The sequence below is a fragment of the Thalassophryne amazonica genome, chromosome 3, assembly GCF_902500255.1.
Source record: "Thalassophryne amazonica chromosome 3, fThaAma1.1, whole genome shotgun sequence".
Taxonomy (NCBI): domain Eukaryota; kingdom Metazoa; phylum Chordata; class Actinopteri; order Batrachoidiformes; family Batrachoididae; genus Thalassophryne; species Thalassophryne amazonica.
Genome location: NC_047105.1, coordinates 84,409,295 through 84,435,445, shown reverse-complemented (window position 1 = coordinate 84,435,445; position 26,151 = coordinate 84,409,295). Strand labels below are relative to the sequence as shown.

The following is a 26,151-nucleotide window of genomic DNA, read 5'->3' as shown; positions in this document are numbered from 1 at the left end:
ACTTAGGGATCAAAATTGTTCCTGACATTAAAAAACTTGTTCCTGTAAATTATGACCCGCTGCTTCAAAAAGTACAAGAGTCTCTGGATAGATGGGGTGGGATGCCAATCTCAATGTTATGCCGTGTAAACAATTAAAATGTCCATTCTCCCAAAATTCCTTTATCTTTTTGAGTCTATCCCTATGCACCTCCCAGCATCTTTCTTTTCTTCTGTATCTAAGAATCTTACTAAATTCATATGGAATGATAAGCGTCCAAGGTTACGACTGTCACTTTTATACTTGCCTTATGATCGAGGGGGGCTTGCAGTGCCCAACATCAAACTGTATTACTGGGCAGCCCAACTGAGTGCTGCTACATTTTACTTTTCTGAAATTGATACCCCATCTTGGATACATCTGGAAAATGCTGGCTTAGAACTACCACTAAAATCATACATCTATTCTGCAGAAACTAAATTTTTACTAAAAAACACAAAAAAAAACCTTTTCTCCGTAACACTATATCAATTTGGCACCAATCACACACTGTACTAAATGAAGAATCTAAACTCTCAGGTTTGTCACCAATCTGGAGTAACAATATGTTTAAACCAGGAAGAGCAGACATGGGATTTAAACTATGGATGAACAAAGGTCTAAGTAAAATTAAAGACTTATATAGTGAAGGAACACTGATGTCATTTGAACAATTGATAAACAAATTTAATTTGCCAAAGAAACACTTCTTTAAATACCTACAACTCAGATGTTTTATAACCACCATTCTCAAAACAACCACTGAGCCTCCATTATCTACCATAGAGAATCACTGTGTTAACTATCATAAAAGCAGAGGCCACCTCTCCAAATTCTATAGTATTTTACTTGATTCATCTAAAGAAATACCCTCTCATATCTGCAGGCCTGGAAAACAGACTTGGAAGTTGACATTTCTGTAGAGGAATGGAGTAAAGCCTGTCTTCAGGCACAAAAACAATCAATCAACACTAAATTCAGGCTACTACAATATAAGTGGATACTTAGAACTTATATAACACCTGTAAAACTCCATTATTTCAATCCTAATATCCCAGATGTCTGTGTAAAGTGTAGCAGCGAAAAGGGCACTCTTTTTCATTGCATGTGGCAGTGTGTAGAAATTCAACTGTTTTGGAAGGAGATCACTTGCATCATTTCTGATTTAATTAACTGTAATATGCCAATGGACAATAAATTCTGTATCCTACACATCATTCCAAACACTTTTAAAGGAACGTCAAATGAAAGAAAACTCGTAAATTTTTGTTTATTGCAGGCCAAACATGTAATTGCCTTAAACTGGAAAGAAATGGAGAGACCAAAAGTGAATCAATGGATCAAACTTGGCATTGGAAAAACTGAGCTACATTTCTAAAGGAATGTTTGAGAACTTTAAAGACATTTGGTTGCCCTTTCTTCGCGTTGTGAAAAACTTCGACATGTAAACTTTTTAATTTAACTTGAGTGATCCATGTGCCTTTGGGTGGGGGGTGGGAGGTTTTATGTTTGTGAGTGCTTTTTCTTTATTTTTGTCTGTTTGTTTTATTATTATTGTAATTTCTTGTTTTATAAGCAAAATTTTAATAAAAATATTTATGAAAAAAAAAATAGTAAAGCTCTTATGTAGTTTGAAGTTATTGTTAAAAATGTGATTTATTCAGACTACTCAGCGACCTTGACTGACCATGACCTTTAGCCTTCATATTGATGTCATATAGAGACGTTATCAAAAGAAATTCACATGTGCAGTGTGAACAGAATCAGCCAAAGTGGTTCCTGAGATATTCATCTGGACACACGTGCGCGCACACACACACACGTGCACGGGAAGACACACACACACACACACACACACTTTTGGCTTGATGTTTGTACCTGCAGAGCGAGAGTGAAGTGGCTGGTCTTTGTGTCTCTGACTAGGCTGGTGGTCATGGCACTGTTGGGCCCCCACCGCCACTGCAGATATCCCATCGTGTTCTGGTCCAAGTGGCGGGCTGTCATCAGAGAACAGCTTGGTCGCAAACCTCGAGGGGAGAACTGCATACCCCACTGGGCTGTTAAAAAACTGAGAGAGAGAAGCAGAGAGAGCACAAATTAAAGCAAAGAAGAATACTGCTCATGTGGATTAAATGACTCTTCCTTAATCAGAAAACACGGGGCCTTACCACCGCGGTGTGAGATTACGAAACACCTTTAACCCGATGAGAGGTCCCAATATATCTCCAGCACCAAACTCCACCTGCAGAGATGAAAAAAAGAAAGAGAAAGGAGAAAGAAAGCTCTCTGTTCACACGAGAAAGAAAAAAAAAAAAACCCACAACCCCTCGTCATCCAGTTCTATATCTTAACAATAAACATATTCAAAATATAATTTTAAAAAAGTGGTAGATGATACAGCAAAAAACAAAACAAAAATTTTATTTAAAAAAATGCTTGCAAACAGAGAACAGAAATAAATATAACCTTCAGTACATGCAACAATTTATTTGATAACATGTCTGCTGCAAATTCACATAACACACAAAAATGTGCTTCAAAACTCCACAACACAACTTAAGTGCCTTTCAATATAAAAACAAGTTTCTGTCTGAAGGACTTTAACTGACAGACCTCTTTATGTGTTGTTAGTAATTGTGCTGTGGAGCTTTGCAGCGCATCTGTGATTTTGGGTGCGGTGTTTGAATTTGCAGCATGCATATTATCACTTTTTTGTTTTTAATTTGCAAGTTGTTACATCCGCCAAGGATGTAATAAAATCATCGGTGTTTATTTATTTTTTGTCTGTTAGCAGGATTATGTCAAAACTACTGCACGGATTTTGACAAAATATTTTGCCACAGATAGGTATTTGGCGAAGGAATTTGGTATTTGCCGAAGGAAGACATTCAATTTTCGAGTTGATCTGGATCCAGATTCTGGATGAAGAATTAACTTTATATAGGCAAAAAGTCGTTATCTTTCTGTTAGGGCGCCTTCACACATAGCACGAATATGGCCAAATTGTACACTAAGCAGGAAATTTGTGAAAAATCTGAGACGCCTCAAACACCTCGTACAGCAGTTGCCACAACCATTCACGCACGGCACATGCAGTCTACATTCATGTCACGCTCGTGCCAGAAACCCATTTGAACGGCGGGTAAGATGAAGTCGCACTACCATCTCATTGTGTTCATCGCATTTGCACGGCGTGTTGAACACAGGTCGGACATATTGTGTGGTGGCCGAGGAGCTACACGAAGTCACTGAACACATCGAACCGTGGACGATTGGCACGATTGAGCCAGTTTTCACACCAGCGGACGAATGACGTCAAATGGCAGACGAATGGCTATTTGACTCACTCTCGGCCAGAGTTGACCATTGTCCTGGCATGAACCACGAACATCCAACAGCATTCGCGGAGTACTTTGAAAATGTGCGGCCATTCGCCCATGTCAAAATATCTGACTGATCATGTGAATGTCCGGCTGACCAGACATATGTCACGTCACATTGCACATGACGTGGCACTCAATGGCGCGGCACCAACTGGCCAGACAGCTGGACGCACGCAGCCGCCTGATATGTCCATGAACTGAGCACATCACACCCACACTTGGGTTCCGGTACGGGCGAAGCATTCTACCTGCACATTCTGCCCTCGAAAGGAACAGGCGCACAAGCCCCTTGTATATGTTTTGTGTCCCTTGGGCAATGTCTTGCGAGATCCTCGCATGTCTCATGTTGGTCGACGGATGTCTTGCGTGACCCTCGAATGTGTGTCCTGTCCCTCGAGGGGAACAGGCGCGCAAGCCCCTCGGATGTATTTCGTGTCCCTCGGGCGACGATTCGAGAGACCCTCGCACGTGTCTTGTGTTGGTCAACGGAAGTCTTGCGTGACCCTCGAACATGGGTCCTGTCCCTCGAAGGGGACAGGCGTGTGAACCCCTTGGACATGTTTTGTGTCCCTCGGATGTCATCTCGCGAGACCCTCAAACATGTTTCCTGTCCCTTGAGGGGGACAGGCACGCAAGCGCCTTGGACATGTTTCGTGTCCCTCGGACAACGTCTCACAAGACCCTCACATGTGTCTCGTGTTGGTGATAGGACATCTCGCATGACCCACGAATGTGTGTCTTGGCATGCGTGCCCCTCGCTCGTGTCACTCAGTTGGCGGTGGGGGGGTGCAGCTGTACACGCTCGGTGGACCTTCGTGTGGCAGTCAGCCCAACTGGCCACATCCTGTCCCGGCGCAGGTGCATCCCACGACCTCCGTGCCCCATCCAGGCCACGTGACCACGTGAAATTGTGGTCACGTGGGCAGGCGCAACGTCATTGTGCGGACAGCTGTCGGGGTTTAGTGGGTGCGTCTGTTTAGATGCCAGTGAGGCTGCGGCGTGCCATCGCCGCCTTCACACTTCCACCTTTGCACTTCCACCTACGCCACTTGAACTGCAGCAGGGGTGTGTGTGTGTGGTCGCCATGGGGACACACATGGATTTTGTGTTGTCTGTTCTGACGTCTGGTTATGACAAGCAGACACTGCAACAATTCCTGTCCTTCTGTTCCCATGACTATGCATGGACGTACACAAACGGACATGTATAGTGTGATCAGTGGCATTTCCACACTTAATTACTCTCCGGGCAAGACCCCCTCCTTGCGCCCCCGGACCCCCCTCAGTTTGTATTGTGTAGTTGCACAACCACCCATGTTTATTATGTTTTATATATTTTACAGGTACCCCTGATATTGGAGTTTGACATTGACATCATTAGACCAGAGGCTACAATAAACCTGTTACACAGAACATCCATAATTTATACAAATGATGCTTTATTATTCTGTTTTCAGAGTCTTTGTCACAAAGGTGTTCATCTGTGGATCCGACGTAAATATACACTGACATGTTGGCAGCATTCCCATGCCAATGACATGAGATGTACATCTTCTTCACATAAACCACTTAATTATGGAATAGGCCTCAATTGTGATGTGATCATTATTATATTAATTGTTGGTATTATTAAGGGTATTTGTGTTATTAATATTATTATTGTTACTAATATTATTATTATGGGTATTATTATTTATTGTGTTACTATGATGTTGATTATTATTATTATTATTATTATTGTTGTTATTATTTATTTTGTCAATGTACATGTCATTGAGTAGAGAGTTTCCAGGTGCTGGCAACTTTTTGTAAATATTGGATAACACACACTGTTGCAGGCACACAAAACAAGGTCAGATTCAAGTCACTTCAGCTGGGAATGTGAACGGGCCTGATGTCCTGTCCTGTGAGATTACAGTCCATTGTTCCAACCTGTCTGCCTGTCGGTTTGATGTTTTCGTGGTTCGCTCATTCGGGCTGTTTCGTCGTGAGTCGTACCTATTCATGCTATGTGTGAAGAAGCCCTTAAAGGTGGAACAACTGTCTTGACAATATTAAAGTACTTGGTACTTTAGTAGGCTTTATAAGGCATTACAGGAGTAATAAAATTGCTTGTTATAGTTCTGAAGACTTAGGTTTATCGATTTTTGTTATTGATTTCGGGCTTTTGTGTTGTGCGCCAGTGTTTGTCTGATTGTTTTTTTGTATATTTGATTTCATTGACTAATTTTGCACCCTTTTTTGGTATTAGTTATCACGCGTGTGTGTATATGTAAATATGTATGCATGTATATATATATATATATATATATGTATATATATATATATATATATATATATATATATGTATTTATGAAATTGTGTTTCTGTGTGCATGCATGTATATATGTGTGTATACACCTCTTATTTTTATGGTATAAGGGGTGGGTATTTAGAAGCTTTGCTTCTGCCCTCACCCTTTTGGTCACAGAGGTTGGTTGCAGAGTTGTTTTGTTATGAGTTTTTTGTTGTTGTTGATTTGTATGCCGAATAAATTCATTCATTCATTCAAAACAAAATACGGATGAATTGAGGTTGTCGTCGGGCTTCATTACATTTTTTAACAGTCTGAAAATTCTGACAAAGCACCAGGTACAGGAACAAACTAGACAATAGTTAAACAATGCTTCCGAAAGTCAATTAAGTCCAGATTTTTTTGTTTTGTTTTGGCTTTGTTGTCCTTCGTTTGTGCCGTGTGACCGGAGCTTTAGACAATCAACTCCTGTTGACTTGTTTAAGGTCATACTCAAGACTCATCTTTTTTGGCGCATTAACCTTTGTGGATTGTGATTTGTGTTTTTTGTGTTCTCGTTTACAATTTTTTTAATTATTAAATTAAATTTTAGTTTAAACTTGCTTTTCTATGCATGTTTTGTTTTATGGTTTTAACCTTTTATAGTTTTTGAGTTGTACGGTACTTAAAATTTCTCTGAAAGTGCTTCATTGAATTTTTTTTTATTAATATTATTCTGAATTAAGTTTCACAGCACAGTATGTTTGTGTGCATGTGTGCACCTCTCCCCAGCCCTGGGCTGATGTGACCCTGCGCACAGTGACATTAATGTTGCCACCTCCATTTCCATTGTGTGTAGACAGTGAACCAGACAGCACTGCTGTGTCTGTGTTTGTCAAAGGAGCCTGAAGCAAGACAAAGAAAAAGAAAACATCTGATAAAACAAGAGCAGCACAGCAACCCAGGTGAGCAGAAAAAGAATGGCTGCATGGGCACTACATGCTAACAGAGTCTGTTTCTGTGTTGTTGTACCTCTATAGACTGGGAAATGTGCATCTTATTGATTTCAATGTGAGGAAACCCTCCTCCAGGCATTTCCTCAAAGTCCTCATCATAGCGGTCAAACAGGTCTGTTGCATCCACACCAACACTGATGGTTCCCTGAATAAAGACAGAGGATGGACACATATTTTCAGAATTAATTGTGAACACAAAGGACGGGGTGACAAGTATAATTTAATGTGTAGTCTATGTGCTGTAATGAAACATCATTTAATCATATCTATGTATTCTGTGTGTGAAAAAAAGTTGATACACTCTGATGCATTAATCTGCCGAAAATGAACAACATTAAACATCACAATTAATTACTTAATTAACTAGAGGGCACTCAGTGAGTGGATACCTCCAGCAGGACATCTACAGATCTCTGTGAACACAACAGGTGGATTCTTTGAACAATTCTGGGACAGATCTGGATCACCATCAAAATGGTCATTCCTCCCCCCAAGGACCATTGCCCCAGATTGTTTAGCCACATTTTGGTTAATTTTCTCTGACTTTTAAACTTCTTTTGACAGATGTGTCAAACACATGAATGTCAATTCATCCTTTACTTTAAAAAGTATCTTGTCCACAATACAATAGTATTCTGATTCTGACAGTCAAACAAACAGCAATGATCAAATAACCCTGCCCCCTTGTGGCAAGTGGCAGAGTTCAAAATTTCAACGAGTGCACATAAATGTCATGTCTGGCTGTTTTATCATTCCTGTTACTAGTCAGCTTCTGTCTACCACATTACAATAGCGATTGTGAGATTTATGGCCAGTTTTCCTGCTTGGAAAAGTAGTAGCTGTTTGAAATTCTCAAATTCTCAAAAATTATCCTCCATCAAGTTGAATCATGATACTTCATGATGATCAAAATTTTGTAGCCAAAAACTAAGTCTTTTTTGGCTTCCCCCTTGTTTCACTCTGTGTCACCACAGCATGATTTGGCATAAGTTTTATGCCAGATGCTCTTCCTGATGCAACTCCGCATTACATGGAGAATGGCGCTGGGGTAGCCGTGAACCTGGAAGCTTACACACTGGAAACAAGCGTGCTTAACTGTTTGGCCAATCTGGCAACCCATTAATCAGGCCAATAAAATGCATTATTAGAAAAATCGGCCTTGGCCAGTAAAAGTAAATACAAATTGGACTACAGTCGGACTTGTCAATGTGGCGTATGCGGAACTGTCTGTCATTTTACATGCAGATGGGTACCTCAAAACAAGAGAATACAAGTTTTGAAACAGTGAGAAAACTGCCAGTGAGCAGGATGTAATGCTACTTGGCAGAATAGCGAAATCTTGAGACAATGCAGCAGTGTTAACTAAATTTTCATTTGTGTGCGGCTATTTTTTGCGTCCTTTGCTATGAATATTAAAATGTTTCATTGTATTATATGCAAATTAATTAATTAAAAATCAGTATATCATCCAACATATTTGGCACTGGTCAGAGAAAAACCCATATTGGTCGACCACTCACCTCATTTACAGTTAAGTAACACAGAAAACACAGAAAACAACCAAAGGAAACTGCAAAAATTGCTCTGCAAAGTTGCAAAGAGAGGGAGCTAAAAGTATCTCAGATAACACAAGGTGTATTAAAAGAGCCCTGCAACAGACTGGTGGCTTGTCCAGTGTATACAGGGGTCTCACCCAGAGAACACCCTACATGAACCTTATTTGGAATAAATGGGTTTAGAAAATAAATAAATGAATGAATGAATGAAGAGGGTGTATGTCTTTGTGAAAAGCCTCTTATTTTTATGACTAGTTTCAGGAGTTAACCTCAAATGTGTGATTCATGCTGTTGTGGTGCTGAGATTTCTGTCTAAAATAGCATCTTATGACAGCAGCGTCACAATGACAGGAACCTTAGCTGCAGTCACTAAGTGGTACTTAAATTGCAACTCAACTCATTCCCAGGTACCTTCATTTTTTGTGTCTGTGGCAGAGTGAGCTGTCTGTCAGAGAAAATGTGAATAAAAGCATGTTAAGGTAATTATAATTTCTAGAGATATAGTATTTGCAGCCAGTATAGCCATATTCATATTCAATATCCAACCATAGAAAAATGTGGTACTGGTGTCACTGACTGAATGGTCCCGCTAAAAATCAGTCTGCCCTGTGTTCACTGTGCATGCGTCATTCGCTGTTTTGCAGTTGTGAATCTCATGCCATCTCGCGGTCTATGACTCATGCGAGAGATCAGTTTCAGCAGTGTTCCAGTTCAGGGCACACTGTAAACAAATCAAATCAAATCAATTTTATTTATATAGCGCCAAATCACAACAACAGTTGCCCCAAGGCGCTTTATATTGCAAGGCAAAAGCCATACAATAATTACAGAAAAACCCCAACGGTCAAAAACACCCCCTATGAGCAAGCACTTGGTGACAGTGGGAAGGAAAAACTCCCTTTTAACAGGAAGAAACCTCCACCAGAACCAGGCTCAGGGAGGGGCAGTCTTCTGCTGGGACTGGTTGGGGCTGAGGGAGAGAACCAGGAAAAAGACATGCTGTGGAGGGGAGCAGAGATCAATCACTAATGATTAAATGCAGAGTGGTGCATACAGAGCAAAAAGAGAAAGAAACACTCAGTGCATCATGGGAACCCCCCAGCAGTCTAAGTCTATAGCAGCATAACTAAGGGATGGTTCAGGGTCACCTGATCCAGCCCTAACTATAAGCTTTAGCAAAAAGGAAAGTTTTAAGCCTAATCTTAAAAGTAGAGAGGGTGTCTGTCTCCCTGATCTGAATTGGGAGCTGGTTCCACAGGAGAGGAACCTGAAAGCTGAAGGCTCTGCCTCCCATTCTACTCTTACAAACCCTAGGAACTACAAGTAAGCCTGCAGTCTGAGAGCAAAGCGCTCTACTGGGGTGATATGGTACTATGAGGTCCCTAAGATAAGATGGGACCTGATTATTCAAAACCTTATAAGTAAGAAGAAGAATTTTAAATTCTATTCTAGAATTAACAGGAAGCCAATGAAGAGAGGCCAATATGGATGAGATATGCTCTCTCCTTCTAGTCCCTGTCAGTACTCTAGCTGCAGAATTTTGAATTAACTGAAGGCTTTTCAGGGAACTTTTAGGACAACCTGATAATAATGAATTACAATAGTCCAGCCTAGAGGAAATAAATGCATGAATTAGTTTTTCAGCATCACTCTGAGACAAGACCTTTCTAATTATAGAGATATTGCGCAAATGCAAAAAAGCAGTCCTACATATTTCTTTAATATGCGCATTGAATGACATATCCTGATCAAAAATGACTCCAAGATTTCTCACAGTATTACTAGAGGTCAGGGTAATGCCATCCAGAGTAAGGATCTAGTTAGACACCATGTTTCTAAGATTTCTGGGGCCAAGTACAATAACTTCAGTTTTATCTGAGTTTAAAAGCAGGAAATTAGAGGTCATCCATGTCTTTATGTTTGTAAGACAATCCTGCAGTTTAGCTAATTGGTGTGTGTCCTCTGGCTTCATAGATAGATGAAAATTTAAGCAATGCTGTCTAATAATACTGCCTAAGGGAAACATGTATAAAGTGAATAAAATTGGTCCTAGCACATAACCTTGTGGAACTCCATAATTAACCTTAGTCTGTGAAGAAGATTCCCCATTTACATGAACAAATTGTAATCTATTAGATAAATATGATTCAAACCACCGCAGCGCAGTGCCTTTAATACCTATGGCATGCTCTAATCTCTGTAATAAAATTTTATGGTCAACAGTATCAAAAGCAGCACTGAGGTCTAACAGAACAATCACAGAGATGAGTCCACTGTCTGAGGCCATAAGAAGATCATTTGTAACCTTCACTAATGCTGTTTCTGTACAATGATGAATTCTAAAACCTGACTGAAACTCTTCAAATAGACCATTCCTCTGCAGATGATCAGTTAGCTGTTTTACAACTACCCTTTCAAGAATTTTTGAGAGAAAAGGAAGGTTGGAGATTGGCCTATAATTAGCTAAGATAGCTGGGTCAAGTGATGGCTTTTTAAGTAATGGTTTAATTACTGCCACCTTAAAAGCCTGTGGTACATAGCCAACTAATAAAGATAGATTGATCATATTTAAGATCGAAGCATTAATTAATGGTAGGGCTTCCTTGAGCAGCCTGGTAGGAATGGGTCTAATAGACATGTTGATGGTTTGGAGGAAGTAACTAATGAAAATAACTCAGACAGAACAATCGGAGAGAAAGAGTCTAACCAAATACCGGCATCACTGAAAGCAGCCAAAGATAACGATATGTCTTTGGGATGGTTATGAGTAATTTTTTCTCTAATAGTTAAAATTTTATTAGCAAAGAAAGTCATGAAGTCATTACTAGTTAAAGTTAAAGGAATACTTGGCTCAATAGAGCTCTGACTCTTTGTCAGCCTGGCTACAGTGCTGAAAAGAAACCTGGGGTTGTTCTTATTTTCTTCAATTAGTGATGAGTAGTAAGATGTCCTAGCTTTACGGAGGACTTTTTTATAGAGCAACAGACCTCTTTTTCCAGGCTAAGTGAAGATCTTCTAAATTAGTGAGACGCCATTTCCTCTCCAACTTACGGGTTATCTGCTTTAAGCTGCGAGTTTGTGAGTTATACCACGGAGTCAGGCACTTCTGATTTAAGGCTCTCTTTTTTCAGAGGAGCTACAGCATCCAAAGTTGTCTTCAATGAGGATGTAAAACTATTGACGAGATACTCTATCTCACTCACAGAGTTTAGGTAGCTACTCTGCACTGTGTTGGTATATGGCATTAGAGAACATAAAGAAGGAATCATATCCTTAAACCTAGTTACAGCACTTTCTGAAAGACTTCTAGTGTAATGAAACTTATTCCCCACTGCTGGGTAGTCCATCAGAGTAAATGTAAATGTTATTAAGAAATGATCAGACAGAAGGGAGTTTTCAGGGAATACTGTTAAGTCTTCAATTTCATACCATAAGTCAGAACAAGATCTAAGATATGATTAAAGTGGTGGGTGGACTCATTTACATTTTGAGCAAAGCCAATTGAGTCTAATAATAGATTAAATGCAGTGTTGAGGCGGTCATTCTCAGCATCTGTGTGGATGTTAAAATCGCCCACTACAAATTATCTTATCTGAGCTAAGCACTAAGTCAGACAAAAGGTCTGAAAATTCACAGAGAAACTCACAGTAACGACCAGGTGGACGATAGATAATAACAAATAAAACTGGTTTTTGGGACTTCCAATTTGGATGGACAAGACTAAGAGTCAAGCTTTCAAATGAATTAAAGCTCTGTCTGGGTTTTGGATTAATTAATAAGCTGGAATGGAAGATTGCTGCTAATCCTCCCCCTCGGCCCGTGCTACGAGCGTTCTGGCAGTTAGTGTGACTCGGGGGTGTTGACTCATTTAAACTAACATATTCATCCTGCTGTAACCAGGTTTCTGTAAGTAAATCAATATGTTGATCAATTATTACAAATGTCATGAAGTATGGACAAGACAACATCAGGGCACAGCAGAAGTCCATCACAGGTGCTACACCTCCTCTAGATAACCCTCTCAACTTGGGAGAATGTGTCATCATCATAATCGCCTGTGAATTCGCTGGATCAACGCCATCCACATCCTCATTAGTCACTGTTTACATGTGCTGTGAGACACTGGAACTCTGCTGGCACCGCAGTGCATTCTGGGAAGTACAGGGGGCTGCCAGGGGCATCAGGGGAAATGTCAAAGTACTGAATTCACCAATTATCACCTCGTTTCTGTTTAAAACTACACTCCAGTCATCATCTATGTCAGCGAGAGATATCTGAAGCTTTCGTACAACAATCATTTCCACATAAATTCAGCATTATTTCATAATAAAAGATGGGGGACGGGGGACAACAAAGCTACCTTGAGGAAGCTCTGTTGTGATTTGGCGCTATATAAATGAAATAAATTGAATTGAAATTGGGAGCGATCAGAGTCTGACGTGCTGGTGCGCCTACGTCATTTTGGAGTGTCAGCAGCGATTCACCTCGTTTATGCTTACAAGTGACTTTAGAATGATTTAAGAGGTTTTACTTTGTCATCTGATGGTCAATAATCATATTATTCCCTTTGATTGTGTTGGGTGTAGAGAATCTGACTCAGAGTCAATGGCAACGTTTACATGCCATTAATATTCGGGATAAGGTCAATATTCCAGTTTCTGAATCATTAGGAATGACCCGTTTACATGCTTAAGCAGACAGAGTTACTCCTGTATACATGGTGATTGGTATTATTTGGAATATCCCCATCTAAACAGCGACACGTCTTCCACTGGTGCTTAATTTGGTCTGGCGTTCTTGCAAATCCTGCTTCGCATAATTTTTCAGCCACCTTCTTGTAAATGTCGCTATCTTGGTACTTTCTACCGTCAATAAAAGACATTATATTCATGTCTTTCACGATACTAATGAAGTACTCGGTTTCCTCCTCGCTCCAATAGTGTGGTGCTGTGCTGTCGCGTCTGGATTTCCCCATCCTCTGCTTGTGGTGTCCGGTGGGTTGCACGCACCGCATACAAGTAGTTGCCGTACTCAAAAGACCAAGATTCCTTGCGGATAGGACATGCGCAGAACACAAAATAATGTTTCTTTGGGGATATCCGATGCGCGTTTATATGACCTGATATTCGGGTTAGAAAAGGAGTAACCCAGGGGTCATATTGGGTTTTTAAAAACCGGAATATGAGTATATTCGGGTTTTTGCGGGTGTTTACATGGGCGTGCGCAACCGGGTTATTGCTAATATTCCGGTTATGAAAGGGTTATTGGCTGCATGTAAACGTTGTCACTCTCAGACGGATGTGCAGTGAAGGTCACGGCAGACCAATTTTTAGAGGGGCCCATTTGGTTGGTGACAGCCGGTCATTTTTACTCAGACGCCACAATGAAAGAAGAGTTTCCAATGAACGTATGGATCTCACCAAACCTTGGGGTTAGTTCTTTGCTGCAGTCTTCTCTCTTCTCTTTCCCTTTGCAGCCTTTCATATTCCTCTCGAATTTCTGCTGGAGTTCGCTTCCTTTCCACCACCTGCACAACAATTATCACCATAAAGCTCTTGAGGCACCAGGGAGACTCGGGTTGACATGCAGAGTTTGTGGCCTTCCAGTTCACATCACCTGAAAAATTTACTTTCAAACACACTGGAAAGATGACAGCAGATGGCCATTAGGCATGTATGTTCTGCACATACGCACACTCTCCCCATGCCATAGGTGGCGTCAGCCTGTGTACTGTATACTGTGTACTGTATTTAGAAAGGGAAACTGTAAGCCGTGGAGATATAAACTGAATACAAAGCAGCATTTGATAACCATTTCTACCATACTTCTGCTTGTCACTGACAGCTTTTGACACATTTGTGAGTGGCCGTGTCGAACTCTTTATATACAGTATGTGGTGTGTGTCCTTGTTTGCTTAGTTTTGTCACTTCAGTCTGTCTTCTCGTGCATCGACTCCCTAAAAGCTGAATAGCCAATCAGAGTGTGGCCTCTTTCCCACATGCACCATCGCTGATTGAACACACTGAATTGATGGAAACGTCACTAATGGCTGACATCGACAAGTGCAGATGTACCGACAGTACAGGATACACCGAGTTGCGCAGTTCATCGACTCCCAACGAGGCCAGATGGGCGACCATTTGGAGAAAATAGTAATGAACGTTACACAAAACACGTACCTCCCAGCCCTCGACTTCAAACCCTTTCTTCCCAAAGATGTCATAGATGGCCCTGGAATGAGGATCACTCAGCACTGAGGAGAGGAAAAAAGTTATCGATTTATATGTTTTAAACCCATTCACATCCACCTATGAGCATCCGTACCTTCGTAGGCTTGGTGCACCTGGTTGAACAGCTGCTCAGCCTGATGTTTCAGCTCTGGGTCTCGATGTTTGTCAGGATGGTAGAGCATGCACAGCCTGCGATATGATGCCTTAAGCTCCTCAGGTGAAGCCTGTAATGAGACAGAGGACAAAGGTCCCAGTACTGACAAGATGCATTAATAGGCCCAGTGGAAAACACTTTTGGAAAACACATTTAATTACAAGCAACAGTGGCACTAATTGCCACCAGAACCTTGCGATTAGCAACAAGACTTCACAAACAAACTGACAGACCCCTCTGTCTTTATTTTATGTTGTAGACATTTTGCATATTTAAACAAACAAAAAACAAAACAAAACACCACCAACACTTTTAATGCCTACTCTAAGATGTTACAAAAGGATATTACTTCCAATCCCCTGTGTGCCTTATTCGGACTAAGCCCTGGAATACGCAAGAAGGGGATTCCAGGGCCACATGGGCACAGCCATCACCTCCTTAATTTCCAGATGACATACTTCTTTCCTGGAAGTAACAAGCACCTCCGAACTTTACAAGATGGACAGGAAACACTATGCATTTCCCCAAAGCCGGCTCTTGTTATAGCCATATGTCTATATGGCCTATGCCTAGGGCACAAAGGTTGCCAAGGGCGCCTAGGGCGCCACCTGCTGGAGGAGTGCTGCTGTAATCCCTCAAAAAAAAAAAAATAATAAATTACGCTTGTCTGTTTGTCTGGGATAAGTAAAACAATGTGACTGGACAGCACAGATCCTTTATAACCTTCCCCGAATCGGACAAGTCCAATTTTTTTCTATAAAGTGGTGACATCTTTTTTGTGTGTGTGTGTGTGTTGTTGGGAGTTTCAGCACTTTCCCGACAGCACGTGCACATTGTGCACGTTGTGCACGTTGTGCACATTGTGACCGCAGCCTGTGGAAAAACAGCTTTGTGTGGGGCTCTGGAGTGCAAAAGTTGCATTGATTATTTATAATTAATTTTACTGTGTAAAAATAAGTATACACATTTGTTTATATTGACTCATCATAACATCCATCCATCCATCCATCCATCCATTTTCTTCCGCTTTATCCGGAGTCGGGTCGTGGGGGCAGAAGCTCAAGCAAAGCCGCCCAGACCTCCCGATCCACACACACCTCCCCCAGCTCCTCCAGTGGAACCCCAAGGTGTTCCCAAGCCAGCCGAGAGATGTAGTCCCTCCAGCGTGTCCTGGGTCTTCCCCGGGGCCTCCTCCCAATGGGACGTGCCCGGAACACCTCTCCAGCGAGGCGTCCAGGGGGCATCCGGAAAAAATGCCCGAGCCACCTCAACTGACTCCTCTCTTCACCACGACCGTCCGATACAGCGACCGCATCACTGCAGATGCTGCACCGATCCGTCTATCGATCTCACGCTCCATCCGTCCCTCACTCGTGAACAAGACCCCAAGATACTTAAACTCCTCCACTTGAGGCAAGGACAATCCACCGACCTGAAGAGGGCAAAGCACCTTTTTCCGGTCGAGAACCATGGCCTCGGATTTGGAGGTGCTGATTTTCATCCCGGACGCTTCACACTCGGCTGCAAGCTGCCCCAGTGCACGCTGAAGGTGCTGATTTGACGAAGCCAACAGAACCACATCGTCCGCAAACAGCAGAGACGAGATTCTGTGGTTCCCAAATCAGACCCCCTCTACACCCTGGCTGCGCCTAGAAATTGTCCATAAAAATAATGAACAGAACCGGATGGACTCGAGGGTTCATGGGAGTTCGCCCAACCAGTCCACATGTGTTTTGTGGATCTGGAGAAGGCGTTCGACCGTGTCCCCCGGGGCGCCCTGTGGGGAGTGCTCCGGGAGTACGGGGTCCGGGGTCCTTTGCTAAGGGCTATCCGGTCCCTGTACGACCGCAGCAGGAGCTTGGTTCGCATTGCCGGTAGTAAGTCAAACCTGTTTCCAGGGCACGCTGGCCTCCGCCAGGGCTGCCCTTTGTCACAAGTTCTGTTCATCATAACAATGACTTAAAAAATAATATATTAACCCACTGGAGTCGACTGTCAAAGTCACATGACTGGAATTAAGTGGATGCAGCATCCAATACAACACAGTCTGAGTCTCCGCTTGAAAGCGTGTATAAACTATATTCCATTCTGTTGATAGGTCGAGTATAACTTGAATCATCAATAATAAATTATGCAATGTTTTTCCTGAATATTGTCATTTTTGCTGCGTGTATTTGCAGAAACATGTACCAAATGGGACTCTCACTTCCTTGCTGAGCCAACTCAGACTGGCTGCAGGAGAGGCAGGGAGGAAAAAAACACAGCTTCCCCTTTATCATTAGTAGAAAAATGCATGACCTAATAAACTAATCAAAAATCACAAACCCACGTGGTTTCGTTGCTGACGACATTCTGGTCAAAACACCACCAAAGGCAGACTAAAGTACCAACACTGCCTCCAGGTGGACAACAACAGGAGTGACACTCCTGTGGGTGAGGCCTGTGTCCACTCTGTCTTGTTTTGGACAGGAATTATTTTTTCAGTGGCACAAATAATTTGTGTGGCATCTTTTTTTTGTAAATAGATGTACAAAAATACCTGAAGCATTTCCTGCATTTTAATATAAATAACTGTATATAATTTTGTTGTATGCTACATTTGTACATATGTTTTTGAAATTTCCAATTTAGATTTGCATTCTAAGTTATAAAAATGGTTTGTTAAACATGTTTGTGGTTTTCACAGTAAAAAAAATTTTCTATTCAGATTTTATGTTTTTCTGTGAAGTTAGGTTCACTGTGTTAATACAGTATAGAATGAAAGAAAAATTGCTAGGTCGTACAGGTGAGGTTGTGCTGAAAGCAATGAACCAAACAAGGCAAAGTATACAGTTTTTGAAGGTAAATTATGAAGGTAAAACCAAAAACGGCCAATTATACCCTGAACCCCAGAGGGTTAAAATCTGGTGGTTTCACCATAATACAAATCTCAATTTCTTTTAAAAGTATTCACACTTGGCAAGGAAACCACATACCAAGCCAAACTATTCCAAGACAACAGCTCTATAGCTGAAAAAATTCTTTCTTCTATTCAATCTAGACCTTTCAACGTCAAGGCGCAGCTTTTGTAGCAATTTTAAACACATTTTTTTCATATGATAATAATAATAATAATAATAATAATAATAATGCCCTGCAATAGACTGGCATCCTATCCAGGGTGTACCCCACCTCACCCCCTATGACTGCTGGGATAGGCTCCAGCCACCCGTGACCCTTAAGTGGAGTAAGCGGGTATTGAAAATAGACAGATGGATGGATGATAATAATAATAATAATAATAATAATAATAATAATAAGATTCTAATACTTTGAAAAAATAAGATTATTTAATAATTTATTATTATTATCAATCGCTTACTATTCGTAATGTATAAGAATAAAGTAATTTTGCCTAAAACCCAGGAGCTTTATATACTAAATACCGTAAGTTGTTGTTGTTCATTCGGCTGCTCCCGGTTTTGTTGGGGGTCACCACAGCGGACACAGCCAGAGCCGCACTGGTAATTGGTTTTATGCTGGATGTCCTTCCTGACGCAACTCCAGTGTTACCTGGAGAAACACACACAGCCACTGGTGTTCCAAAGAAGTCTCCCATCCAAGTACTAACCAGATCCTGCTCTGCTTAGCTTCTGAGATCTGACGGGATCAGACTTACACACAGCAGACCAGCTGCACACTAAATACCGTAGGTATGTAGTGAATTATTTAAAAAATGACTGTATAAATTAAAGTTACGTATGGAGAAGAAATCCTACTATGAATAGTGATTTCAGGTGACGTCACTATTCATAGTGGAGCTGCACGGTGCCATGACGGACCCTCATGTTGTTGTTATAAGACAGACCGGGGGGGTCAGTTAAGGTAGACCAGATTTGGATCCGATTTTAGTGCTACATTGTAGTTTTATGTTATACTGTTTGCACATTCTGCTTCCATAAGGCTCGTTGTTTACAAGACCCATTGTTACCAAATACAAGTACAAAGTATTCACTGACCATAGCACTATTTCCATTTATGATGTTGAAAAATTTCACCGGGACTGACGTTGACTTAAACCAGCAGTGGAACTTTTACATTCTGTTTTTAGATTATATTGCACTGTTTTGTACTGTCTGAACCAGCCCAGTCTCACGTTTTTTTTTCTGTGCTCCCGTGACGAAATGAGTCAAATTTTTGTGACGGAGCTTTTTTAACTCACTATTACTAACCCTACTCCCACCCCCAACCCTAACCTTAACCATAACCATAACCTAATTTTACTCCTTCCCTCCACCCTAACCATAACCACCCCGACCCCCCGCTTCACTTTTAATTTCGTGCAGCCATCACAGAATGAATGACAATGAATTTGTGCTGCCGTGACAAAAATGAGGCACTTTTCGTCACAATATCACGAACCAACAGATTAATGTATATTTCGTTCTGCTGAATCATGACTTCCCGTGAGACCAGGCTGTCTGAACCTAGCACCTTTTCATTATTCATACTGTGGGGCTGTCAGGAGGACTTTCTAAAATATTTACACAAAATCTGAACAAGAAATATGCTTTTATTTATATTATTTCATTTAATTATTTTTTATTGTTATTTTATGATATTTTAGTGCGTGTGTGTGCGCTGGTGTGTTTGATCAACAATTAAACCTTTAAGGTCTGTCATACAGCTGTTGTCCAATAATGTCTGGGGTGGTGTGTGCGCGTGGAGGGTGTGTGCGGGGTGGGGGGGGGCAAACCATAATCTTGCCTGGAGCACCAAAATATCTAGCGCTGGCTCTGCATTTCCCCAAACTTGATAAAATTAGATACACCCTCAAAGGCTCCCTGGAAAGCTTTATGAAGATTTGAACCATCTTTTTAGAATGAGAGCTGTGGAGCATTAAATATGGATTTCTAGAAACATCAAAAGCTGAATAAAGCAGGGGGACCCCCCCCTCCTTTTTTTATTTTATTTCATCTGACTTTATTATGATCATTAGTGTTTTATTTTGTTTAATCTTTTTTATTACTCACTCCCTCTTCTTCTTCTGCTTTTTTTTTCTTGTTACAATAAGTGGGAATGGTTAGGAAGGGTTGGTGGCTAAGGGAAGGAGAACGGATGGGAAATTATGAAAATCTTGGAATAATGAAGCTGTCATATATGTAAGGATATCTGTCTGTCCCCAGTAGATACTGCACACAAATGCATGGTGAAATAACAGAAACACACACGCACACACACACACACACACATATATATATATATAGAGAGAGAGAGAGAGAGAGAGAGAGAGAGAGAGAGAGGACACCAGTCAGCTGCAAGGACACATATAGACAAACAAATACAGTTACACCCACATGCACACCTATGGACAATTTAAAGTTTCCAATCCACCTAACCTGCATGTCTTTGGATGTGGGAGGAAGCCGGAGCACCCAGAGGGAACCCACGCAAACACGGGGAGAAAATGTAAACTCCACACAGACAGGCAACAAGTGGGAATCAATCCCATGACCTTCCTTTTTGCTATGAGGCAACAGTGCAACCACTAAACCACCATGCTGCTATATATATAATATATATGAAGTTCACTGGTCCTTAATTGTATGTAACAGAAATGGGCGATTTTATGGTAACGGAATTACAATCGGAGCACATTTTTAATGGGGAGCTAAAATATGGCCAGATTTTCCCGTTGTCATAATTCCGTTACCATAGAATCACCCAAATGTTGTAATTATTTATGAGACATCTGATACATATCTGATAGATGGTACTTCTGCAAAAAAAAAAAAACTTTTGCAATTACTGGTGCCAAATTATGGAACGGTTTACCTGTGGGATTTACCTCAGGGATTTTTATATTTCAACATCAACCTTTACAAAGACAGTTAACACCTTTATTTATTCAAGCATAGTGGTGTAGACAACAGGTATTTTCTTGTATTTTTAGTTTATACGTATATGCCCTGTATGTTCTGTTGATGTTTGTTTTTGTTTAGTTAGTTAGTTATTTGAGGACCACAAGGTAAAATAAGTCGTTTGACTTTCTTGTGTTATCCTCTGCATTTTTACCTCCACCAACAAAGTTATAGAGGAGGTTATGTTTTCACCCCTGTTTGTTTGATTGTGAACAGCCTGGAGCCCACAAATGTCCATATATCATTATGACGTTTTTACTGAAGATTCATATACTGATAGGCAGGAACTGATTCAATTTTCAAGCTCATAGTTAAAGGTCAAAGTCAGGAAAAAATATTGGAAAATTAGAAAAATACCTATCTTTAACATTTAACAAATTTTAAAAAATTCATAACGCTGTCAAAAAAAGATCAACTGTCTTTCATATTTGACACCGCTATGTAGGATGGTATCCTTTATGGACTGACAAAGTTTGATCCAGATCTGATCCAGATTACAGATATTGTGGCTATTTAAATTTAACATTGAAAACACAATAAATTTATATTTTACATTACATCCTAATCAAATGTGCCCCAATCACTCTCATATTTGAAAGTGAGGTGCAGATTGGCACTCACTATTGCCTGATTCAGATCTGAGCTGGATTGTGGATTTTGTGGACATTTGAATTTAATATTGAAATGCCCATTTGGTATACATTTTACATTATATCTCAATCAAAAGTGTCTCAATGTCATTTGTAACAATGGGGTGCAAACTGGCACTCTCAATGAATAGTTTGAGCCACATCTGATCCGTATTGTGAATTTACCAGATATGTGATTTTAACATTGAAAAGCCCCTTTGATCTAAATTTTGTGTCATATTTCAGCTTATGAAAAGCCATTTCTAACAGGACTTTGACCTTGAATTTTTTTTTTCCAAGGTAAAAATTTGTGAAATTGGAAACTAATATTGGCGGAGGTTTGTGCTCTAGTATTTCTAGTATTAGTGGTTTGTTTTTGTTTTTTGTTTTTTAATAAATGATATTCTACGTTGTTATGTTTAAAATCGCCAATCGCTGAATCAATTAATCAATCAATCAGGATTCCCAATAGAAATATAAAAGCGAATGAAACAGATTTCAAATAAAACATTGGCTGAAACAGATGTAGATTTAATACAAAACAGATTCCTCGTCTCCAGCATCATTTCGACCCGTTACTCAGCTGGACGATGCTGCGCTGCACTTTACTCTAATCTGCCCGACAGCCACAGCTCAGTAACAGTTCGGTTTCCATGTAAAATCCAAAATAAAGCCTCTACCTCCCTCCTGACGTTTAGCAGCGAGTAGTAATCCTGGTTATTCAACTCAAAATCGTCGTCTAAGGACGCCGCCATGTCTGCATTTGGTCAAGTCCCGCCCACTCACCCATTGATCTTGAAGTTCATTGGACAGACGCTTGGATTCCTCAGAGGATGGCAAACGGACCCCTTGGCGCCCTCTGCTGGTCGTCTTTGAGATTTAGAATTCAATGCTAAAAATGCACTCCCAAACATAAAGTACTGAAGAGAGATGGAAAGACTGTGGGCTTTTTTGATTGTTTGTTTAAATGGTACTTCTTCTTTCGACTGCTCCCATGAAGGGTCACCACACCAGAAGATCCGTTTCCATCTCACCCTGTCCTCTGCATCTTCCTCTGACAGGCCAGCCACCTGCAAAGCTGAAATTTCACTTCCATCTTTCTCAAACATTTCCATGCCTCCACTGAAATTTCATCTGGCTGAACTGCCTTTCCATTCTTAATCCTCATCACAGCTGTCTTCAGTTCATCCTTACTAATCTCTTGAACTTTGTTTATTCTCTTCACATTATCTAGCCTTCTCTGACTCATTCATCAGATCCTCAAAATATTACCTCCACCTTCTCAATGCACCCTCCTCACTTGTAGGACCTTATCATCTGCATCCTTTATCACCCTAACCTGCTGCACATCCCTTCCATCTTGGACCCTTTATTGGGGCTAGTATTAGGGTTAGGGGTTATGACTTGGGCTTGACATTTGGTTTACTTTTAGGGGTTATGGTAAGAGTTAGGGAGTTAGGAGTAGGGTTGTTGGCTGGTATTAGGTCTTAGGGTTACAAGTTAAGGTTATGATCATAGGTTAGGGAAACCCCCTTCCTTTCCCATCGCTATCTTGCATATGTTTATTTGCACGTTTACCTGGTCGCACTGCACTTTATACTGCACTTTATAATTGTGTTTTAAAATTGTTGTAAGTGTATTTTATTATGTAACTTTTTATTTATTTTAAGAGTACCTAGTGGAGTTGCAAACTTAATTTCATTGGCAATAAAGGCTTTCAGTTCAATTCAATTCTGAATAAAGACTGTCACCCTTAGTTGTGATTAATGACCTTGTACTGAAATGCTTACAACTTTGTAGTATCCCATTCTAATTTTAATTTCTAATTAAGGAGCACATTATTAATTATATTTAATGCCAAGGTTATGTTCTTTAAACCACCCTAACATGCAACAGTGTATTTAAAGTGATGCGAGGTATAAACTACTCCTGTATGCTGCGCGTATCATTTTTTTAATACACTTTTGTGAACACAGGATCCTGCTTGTTTTGATATTTTATTTTCAGTATCATCACCACCACAGAGGCAGAAGGCAAGATGATACTATTTTTCAGATGAACTGTCAGCGCATCCAGGGATTTCTGTTAAATAATAGAGGTAGCAGAGGGTGTGCCTCTAGTGTGCAAACAAATATCAAAACAACATATTTCATACAGACTTGTGCTTTTAAATGGGTCGTATGGACCATTTCAGTAGGTTAATGCAGATGATCAGGTAAAACAAGCATTAAAGTTTGTTTTTTAAATGTCCTGAAGACACTGAGATGATGCAAATAAACTATTCCTTGGGTCTCTAATACATAAGCTGTTATTGTGCCTGTTGCTTCAATGAGGTCTTTCTCACTCAAACAGACTTTGTGGGCATGTCTCACAGGACAAGAAGATAAGGACTCCTCTGACTTATGTCACCAAAGTCTGAAACAAGCTTTCAATGTTAAAAAAAGAGACAAAGATGAAGAAAAAAAATGCCTGTAGGTTTTTTTTTATTAGTACATCATTCAAATGAAATGAGCTCAGTGTTAAAACCTTTGAGTTAAATTTATTTAATTTGGGGTGGGAAAATTATGACAGTTGGACAGTGTTATTAAAACTGAACTTTATGTTTGAATTGTTGGTGAGTAATGTTCTACTCAGTAATAATCCATGTTGTTACGTGTAAACTCATCTCATGCGTATGGGTTATTAAAACCCTTTGAGTGATTTAGGAAGTCTTGATTTCGATTTTAAAAATGGTGAGTTTGATTATTTCAAGGTCAAGGTCAAGGTCAACTTTATTATCCCATTGGGGAAATTTGTCTTAGGCGTTGCACTACATTATCGCTTCACAGGGCAGAGAACAATTAAAAAAGGACACAAATCACATAAAACACAAGAATTAAAATCTAGACTAAAATCAGGAAATACATTACAATAACAACACAGAAACATTCAACTATTTAAAGTGCTGAGAAAAGTGCCAGGTGCTAAAGTGCTGATGTTTGTTGCACGTTGTTCTATTGCACTAGTTACTTGTATTGTTTAACAGTTTGATAGAGACTGGAACAAATGATAATTTGAGACGATTTGTTTTACACTTTGGTATACGAAATCTTCTTCCCAAAGGGAGAAGTTCGTATTCTGAGGACAGTGTGTGAGTGGAGTCTGAGCAGATTTTCGCTGCTTGCGTCATAACTGCCTGGTTATACAGCTTCTCAATGCACTCTTATTTTTTCATACCAATTATTTTCATTGCTGTTTTGTGCATGAAAATTCTGTAAGGTATATCTTATATATTATATTCCAATTCTAAGGTGGAACTATGCTAGTATACTAAGGTATGTTAGGCATGTTAGACAACCTATTTTTGAGATGAACTGTAAGGTTACCAAACCAGGCAGTGATTCCATATCTATAATTAGGCTCTTTAAGATAGCTTTGTAAAAGATTAGCATGATCTGATTGCTAACACCATAAAGCCTCAGTCGTCTCAAAAAAATACATTCTTTGCTGCAGTTTGTTGCACAAATTATCAATGTGTGATTTCCAGTTTAGCAAATTGTCGATTATGGACCCGACCGATATTTATATGTTGCCACCTGATTTATAGTTTGGTCTGAAATGACTACTGGCTTGTGTGTTGTGTGTTTGATTCTCTTCATGAGTGTGCATGTCAGAAAACAAAAATCAGCGGCGGCATCTAAGTTTGTATTGTTATTACATAATTTTCTATGCCTTTGGAAAAATAAATGATTTGTGATTTTTTTTTTAAATTCGTTAAAAATAAAGTATTTCTTTGTATGTGTGCTGCCTGGTACGATGATCATCCAAATGTTTGTAAAAACATGATTATATCCACGCCCGCTCCCACTCGCGCACAGATAAACAAGCATGCGCACGCAAAATGGCTAAACACATTTAAGCGTATTTATTTATAATTATTGAGTAACTATTCGTGTGTGTGTGTGTGTGCGCGCGCGCGCGTGTGTGTGTAAGAGGAGGGGGGGGGGGGGGAGATTCAGTGTCATCCATCATGTTTGAGCTCTGTCAGAAACCGTTTTGTCCTCCTGCACATGCTGCGTTCACGGGCTTTACACAAAGTATACCGAGCTGAAAACCAGTCACCCGAAACCCCTCTGTTATCTCGTATCAAAGACCAGGCTTTGGTGCAAAGCTCGTATCTATCCCAAAAGACAGAGTGACAGCGTGGGACTGACTTACTGATAAAACGGTTTCAGACTTGCACAAGCAGAATTATATGATCGGGATTCGTTTAGAAATCGTATAATTGGACCTACAAAGCGTTCATTATAAAGTTACAGCTGTGCTCGACCCACAGAGACCTCCCATATAACAACATGCTGGAGCCCAAACGGGTGACAACAAACAGATGCGGGTTTTTTTTTTTTTTTTTTTTTTTTTTTTTAAAAAGCCGCCTTATTAGTTCCCTGCCTTTGATATACGATCATCGCTTCGTTTCAGCTCCCGTTTGAAGGATGCAGGTTGTGAGCGCGCGGAGCAGGCGCGCGTGGAGCTGTCCTTTCAGCACCTCGAGCTTCAGCACCACATAGAATGACAGCTCCCGCCTGCCCACGAGCAGCTAAAAAGTCTCTTTCAGCCGCTTCTTTTCATTTGAATGCAAGAAGAGTTCATCATTTATGGGCAAACGCGACCTTGCATCGCATTATCTCAACAGTCCGCTGGGTCTGCATGTGACGAAACAGGCGCACGCTCCAGTTAGCGCGCGCGTGGGATGTATATATATATATATATATATATATATATATATATACGTATACGCGCGTGTGTTTATGTGTGTGCGTGCGGGAAAGGGGGGGGGGGTGATGAGCGTGATGATGATGATGATGATGATGATGCTGTGGGAGGCTGTCAAGGTGTCCTCGAATACAGACGTCGTTCAGTGACGTGCTTCGCTGAGCGAGGGAGAGAACGCGCGAGAGTGCGCGCGAGCTTCGGTTGGGTGGGGGGAAGAGGAGGAGGGAAGGTGGTGCCAATGG

The 26,151-nt window shown here is 40.6% G+C and overlaps 1 protein-coding gene across 1 annotated transcript in view; it reads right to left on the bottom strand.

Annotated features, from left to right (window-relative positions):
• Positions 1-21,963, bottom strand: part of LOC117507194 (dnaJ homolog subfamily C member 11-like) — a 90,212-nt gene extending 68,249 nt beyond the window's left edge. Inside the window, exons 1-8 of the mRNA XM_034167005.1 lie at positions 21,838-21,963; positions 14,569-14,698; positions 14,424-14,497; positions 13,670-13,771; positions 6,705-6,833; positions 6,455-6,577; positions 2,187-2,260; positions 1,897-2,086 (exon numbers count right to left, since the gene is read on the bottom strand). Coding sequence (XP_034022896.1) covers positions 1,897-2,086; positions 2,187-2,260; positions 6,455-6,577; positions 6,705-6,833; positions 13,670-13,771; positions 14,424-14,497; positions 14,569-14,698; positions 21,838-21,912 — 897 coding nt within the window. The 5' untranslated portion in view covers positions 21,913-21,963. The remainder of the gene's footprint in view (positions 1-1,896; positions 2,087-2,186; positions 2,261-6,454; positions 6,578-6,704; positions 6,834-13,669; positions 13,772-14,423; positions 14,498-14,568; positions 14,699-21,837) is intronic.
• Between the last annotated feature and the right edge of the window lie 4,188 nt (positions 21,964-26,151).